Raw genomic sequence first — 6,000 nt, forward strand, 5'->3', positions numbered from 1 at the left:
GTGGTGTCAGATCGAGTTTCCTGTGGAGAAAATTTGAAATTTGTAGGATTCAGGCCTAATAAAAAGTTAATAAAAAAATTAGGAAAGCCTGCATCAGTGCACCTCTATGTTACCACAATAAATGCTAATCACTTACAAAGATGGAAATGGACTTTGAAGTGATTATAAAGCATCTTTATATATTTTAAGGTAACCCTTAAGCTGACGTAGGTACTTTGGACGTGGGAGTCTTTCTTGAGCCTAACCAGAAATAACAGAGGTGTATTTATACTGGAACACCCCCCCCCCACACACTAAATGTTTATATAATTTGCCAATTTGTTCTTTCACTTGTTTACATGTGGAAGACAGAAGAATGGAACAATACCTTTGTAAGAGCACAAACAACCTTAGAATATATTGTTCCTCTTTAATACACCCAGCTTGTTTATCAGCTGCTTTAGTACTGCTATACAATTTTAATTTATGTCTATTGAATAACAGTAATGGATTTTATCAGCAGGTCAATCTACTGTTTCTCTTGCACGCTGTGTAGACTGCGGAAATCATTCTGCATTTATGGTCAAAAGAAGTCTTACCAGCTTGCCATGGAAGCATCAACTTCTCATCTGGAATGTCAATATATGTGAAAGAAATGTGATAGATTTTCCTTTCTATAATTAATAATATGGCCTTATATCCAAGAAGAGACGTGCTTCCATAGTAAGGGACACCATGGCTAAGAGTATCAATATTGCTTCTGATCAATTGTAAGAAAGGAATTGCTGTTATGTTATATAAAATGTGAGCTTACACTAATTGAAAGAAACATGAAACAATCAACACACATATCTGCTCCTGATATATGATTGTCTGTGTGTATACAGCATCCATACTAAATTATCATGTAACCTTCTGCACACTGCTATACAACCTTACATACTTCTAGCAAACATTTGCATAGAAACAGGGATTCACTGCATATATTGTAATACATCATAGTACAGCTGCCATAGGCAGGAGGAGAGAATGGAAGGCAAAACAGCGATGCTGCAGGGGCCTCTCTAGCTTATTACACAAGGAAACATCCATGGCCCCACCACCAGCATCTGGAGATATCAGATAATACACTTTTTTTCAGTATAAAGTGTTTGAATGTTATCGTGTTTATTCTATTATTTATGGAATGGGTTTCAGCCTTGCGTGTGAATAAAATAAAGTATTTATGGGTGTTATTGTAACTTTTCAGAAAGCATACCTTCTGTTCAACCTACATTTTTTTTATGTTTGAGTAAAATTCAAAATATCAGAACAAACTGAGTATTTTGTATATCTCTTTAATGGATATATAAACCTGTCTGTGACTTTACAGAGCTCACAGATGTATTGTTTTTTTGCTGTAATAAATGTCAGCAATGTTTTATAGCTTTAGGGATAAAACACAACACTTATGAGCGTTACTGTAACTTACAGGTCTTAAACCTCCTACTCAGTTATCAGTCATTGTTTTTAGAGTGGCTTACTGAGGTCTATGTTTCTGTATCTACTTGTTATTTGTGTCAGGTTTGATAGGGATTTTCACTTTACTAAAATATATTAATTGGTTATACAAAATTAAAGTGTGTTTGCCAGTCAATTATAAAAGCTGATTGCAGGGAAGTTAAAGTATAATTAAAGCCTCTGTTTTTTTTTTTCATATATCTACTGCTAGCAAGCAGTAGATATATGCAAAAAGTGTAAAAAAAGAAAAAACGCTTTAAAAGTGGTTTAAGCTTACCGGTGTCTTCCCGGCGTGCTCCTGTCCGAATATGTGAAAATTCTCAGGCGGCCGCAAAGCATTTTGGGGCGGGCGCATGCGCAGTTCACATTTTCGGCCGAGAGACATTTTCTGGTAAACTTCATATTCTGAGTCAGCCAGTAAAGTACTAAACTCAGTAAATAGAATTCATTATCTACATCATTCATTAAGATTACTACAGAACTTTGACATTTTTGTTTTTAAATTCTATATAGGGTGGTATATAGATGTTTTTAGTTAGGTTGTTCAGTGTTAACCACCAATTTATGTATTTGCCCATACCTCCTGAGATTTAATCTGTATGGACAGTATGACAACCTACTGAGCTGATGATATCCACAGGCAGGGTCCAACTCACCAAGAAGACTCAGAGTAGAATCCAATGTAGTTTATTTAGGCTTGACAACACACAGGATGTGATTCCTTGACATTTCTTGGAAGTGGACAGACATTTCTTTCTAAAGCCTTGTAGCACATGTATAGATCCTTCTTAACATAGTGAGGAAGAGAGTAAAATTAAATAGGAAGTTGAGGTAGGGAGTGTCTAAGGTCTCTACCGATATGCACAAAACATTGGTGGTAATATGATAAACAATAACAAAACAGACTGCTTGTGGCAGCACACGGGTTAATGAAAATATATAGCTGTAGGAGGTTAATTATTAGACCACCAAATCTGTACCAAAACCCCCCTTGCTCAGAAACAGTAGGAAGGCTGTAAGTATGGCCAGGCTATCCTTGTAGTACTAAGTGCAACAACAGCCCTGTAACTGTATGGAATTGTACAGTAGCATTTCTAACACTACTTACATACAAAGATATCCAAAGTTTACTGAACTGAAAACCTAACTCTATCTAATTGCCTTTAGATATACAGTACAAGAAATACAGCTAGGTCAACTCCCTTCCCCCAGCCAGTGCCTGGAAATTAAATGAGCATCTGTGCACGGAAGAGCTCATTGCTCTGCTGGCTATGCTCTCTCATTCTGTCCACACATGTGCACTACAGCACACCTGATTGGTCCTCAGTGCTGCCCATCTATCTCTCCCAAACTGTGTTGTACTGTAGTGTATAGGACATAACAAGATGCTGATACCAATATAAATGCACCTGCTTACCACATTTGTGTTTATTATTACAATATATAGTGGATTTATAGCCTTATTAGTTTGCCTTTTTTATATAGCTGCCTGGAGTAGTTACTGCTTGGAGAAAAGTTACTTAATTTCCATTATCTTTATTTTTTTGCAGGTCAATATTGACCACTTCACCAGAGCAGTGACAATGAAGAATTTGGTGGAACCATCATTCTCCAGCCTTGATTTGGCCCAGAAGAAGATTTTTGCTCTTATGGAGAAAGACTCACTGCCCAGATTCATCCGCTCAGAGATCTACCAAGAATTAGTGAAATAGCAGCATGGCAGAGCTGTGCAGAGCTCCCCAGCATGCAATGGCTTCCATATACCGATGTGTTGGTCGGTAGTTTCTGCAGCTGTTTACTCTAATGGCCTCTTTTAGTGACAATGTTATTGCCAAAATGTCCTGTGTTATACACATCATACAGCAGAAAAACAATATTCCTGGCATGTCAATTAAGAAAGAGTCATGCTATATAAACTATACTTAATGTTAAAGAAGATAAAACCCTTCAGATCCCACTAATTATACAATGATTGCCTTGTATTGTATCTTAGTACCATATGTAAGGTCTAATTCGTTCCCTTTCCCTTTTCCTAAATGCCTTGTATAACACTGATTAATAGATACCTGTGAAAAGCTTTATTTTTTGAAGGATTTTTCTTAGGAACTAAAAAACGATATAAAGTAACATGGATTAAATAGTAAAGTGACATACATTAGTAGTATATGATAGTATAGTATATGAATAATTAGTTAATCGAAGAATGTAAACAATGTTAATTAATAACACCTAAATGAGAGCCAAGGCCAACATTTGTTAGATTACATTACTGATCAACTAATCCAATTGTTTTATTTCACAATTTAGTTCATTATTTCTAGTGATCATTTTTCACTGCAATTAAAATTTGGGGTGAGCAAAAGTGGAGGAAATGTTAATTTCATCTAAGCACTTAATTTGTTGTTTATTAACATTGTAAATTACAATAAGAACAGCTGGGACCTGAATGGTTGTTGTGTTCCCTAACTTTTAAAAAAATTGAGAGTAGACATCTTACACAACAGTAAATTCAGAAGCCCTTTGGTTTCTCCTAGCACCTTAATTTATTTGAGATTCCATTATGATCTGAGATGACTGACCATAAAGAACAATGAATACATTCTGTTGTGTCCTTCTTGCTTGGTTGCAGTAGTAGTAATGCTATTATACATTTGTTCTAAATCATTAGTCTTCCCTATATTAACAAGCCCTTGACCTGCACAGACTGTCACAGTAAGTTATTTTTCTGAAGGCGATACTTACCTAAACAGGGCCGTAAGGAAGGCACTCCTAGCCCCTGGATAAGTATAGGCAACAGTGGCATATGGGAAGGTTTTGGGAATGGGTTGAAAAGCTTACAGAAAGGTTTGATGGACAATTGGGTCAGATGCACAGGGTAAACAAACTTTTTCAGTAAGAGATGACAGCATATGTGGAATGGTTTTTGGACTTTTGGGATCCAGTGGGCTTATAGGTCACATTCAACATGTAAGTGTTCTATAATGGAAGTGAGAACGAGGATATAGGGATGTCTATTCCAGGAGGCTGACTATTAATTTGATACCTGGGGCTGCAAAAACTTAGGTAAGATATTGCAGATAGGAAAAATATGCTTTTGTATGTACCTATACTTTGCTATATTTGCTAAAATAAACTTCCCAAAATGTACCTGTCCTTGACCTTTTTGTGCTATATGCACACAATTACTTCTTCTCTCTTAGGTCAGTGGTAAAGGTCAGGTGGCCTAAAAAATAAAAATAAAATGAATAATGGAGGCATTGTCCACAGCAGCCAATCTTCTTCTAGATCAGTTTAGAGACTGAAAGTAAACATCCAATGATGACTGTTATGGACAATACAGTTGATTTTTGACTGCTTAATAAATCTGACCCCCAGTCTCCAGGACAAATAATTAGCAGACTATACTCCCTAGTTTTGATGTGTAAAAAGTGAAGAAGGTCCTATGGAGACATTACAAGGTCCAATAACTATATTAATAATCTTCCTTATTAAGAGGTAAGATCAGAGTGCATTCCAAAAGCCCGAGACAACTAAGCATTAGTATCTATCTCTGTACTGTAGAGAATGTTCTGGTTGGTCAGTGTCATAAACCACATACTTTATCCTGTCTTCTGAGATATTATAGGAACTCAAGCTAAATGTACAATGTCAGCTATTCAATCTAAATATGTTTAAACAAAATACAGACTGTATGTTTCAGTTACTTGATGGATCCTTTCTGTAAGACAGGCAAAGGGCTTGGTCATATTTTAGTATGCAATCTTCTATGGAAGCAATGGAAATGCTGCTTAGGTTGTCATCCTTTAAAACAGACTAATACATACAATTCCTTTAGAAGTCACTGTTTAGGGCTGGGGTTGGTTTGGTGAGATGAAGGGAAATCTCTTAGTTCAGTTTTGCTTTGAGAAAACAATGATATTGAGCACACTAGCAATCTGAATTCTTTGTAAGCTGAGAACAACCTTCTTTTTTTTTTTAACAGCCATTATGGAAGTTCAGCTATGCTACGAAAAAAGACTATTCACTCCCATAATTGTAATTTTTAGTAATACTACACATACATATATACATGTATGTGTGTGTGTGTGTGTGTGTGTGTGTGTGTGTGTGTGTGTGTGTGTGCGTAATATAAAAACCTCCGCCTACATTGCACATAGCTGACCAAACTTTATATCTTTAATGCTGAATTCAGTAATTTAGCAGAAATTCTTTTTTCAATCAATGTTAAACAATTGCAGTTTTTTTTTTTTTATACAAACATATATAACATAACTAATCATTTATAATCGCAGGAGTAGGTGAACCAGGACTGCACTGGTTCAACTCATTAACACCTGCAATCCAAAAAGCCTCACATAATAAAACAAATGTGAGCATGAAATTGCCTTTAAAACAAAACAAAAAAACATAATTTGCTGTGGTACTGCTATAGGGAATATACAGGCAATGCTGTGCTCCCAGTACCATGGGCCCTGTAGTGGTTGCTAGGCCTTCTACCCTATTAAAAGGTTTTCTGTGACA

General features: G+C 36.1%; 1 protein-coding gene and 1 long non-coding RNA gene across 2 annotated transcripts in view; one reads left to right on the forward strand and one right to left on the reverse strand.

Annotated features, from left to right (window-relative positions):
* The window catches only part of RGS5 (regulator of G-protein signaling 5), a 111,908-nt gene extending 108,687 nt beyond the window's left edge, over nt 1–3,221 (forward strand). The window contains exon 5 of the mRNA XM_018559069.1: nt 3,030–3,221. Coding sequence (XP_018414571.1) covers nt 3,030–3,191 — 162 coding nt within the window. The 3' untranslated portion in view covers nt 3,192–3,221. The remainder of the gene's footprint in view (nt 1–3,029) is intronic.
* LOC108789133 lies at nt 140–4,658 on the reverse strand. The gene is made up of 3 exons (XR_001941381.1): nt 4,335–4,658; nt 2,449–2,453; nt 140–151 (listed from the first exon to the last, which is right to left on the reverse strand). It is a non-coding gene; the product is annotated as an uncharacterized LOC108789133 (long non-coding RNA).
* Nucleotides 4,659–6,000: the final 1,342 nt, after the last annotated feature.

This window comes from Nanorana parkeri, unplaced genomic scaffold (assembly GCF_000935625.1).
Source record: "Nanorana parkeri isolate BGI_ZX_2015 unplaced genomic scaffold, ASM93562v1 scaffold378, whole genome shotgun sequence".
Lineage (NCBI taxonomy): Eukaryota > Metazoa > Chordata > Amphibia > Anura > Dicroglossidae > Nanorana > Nanorana parkeri.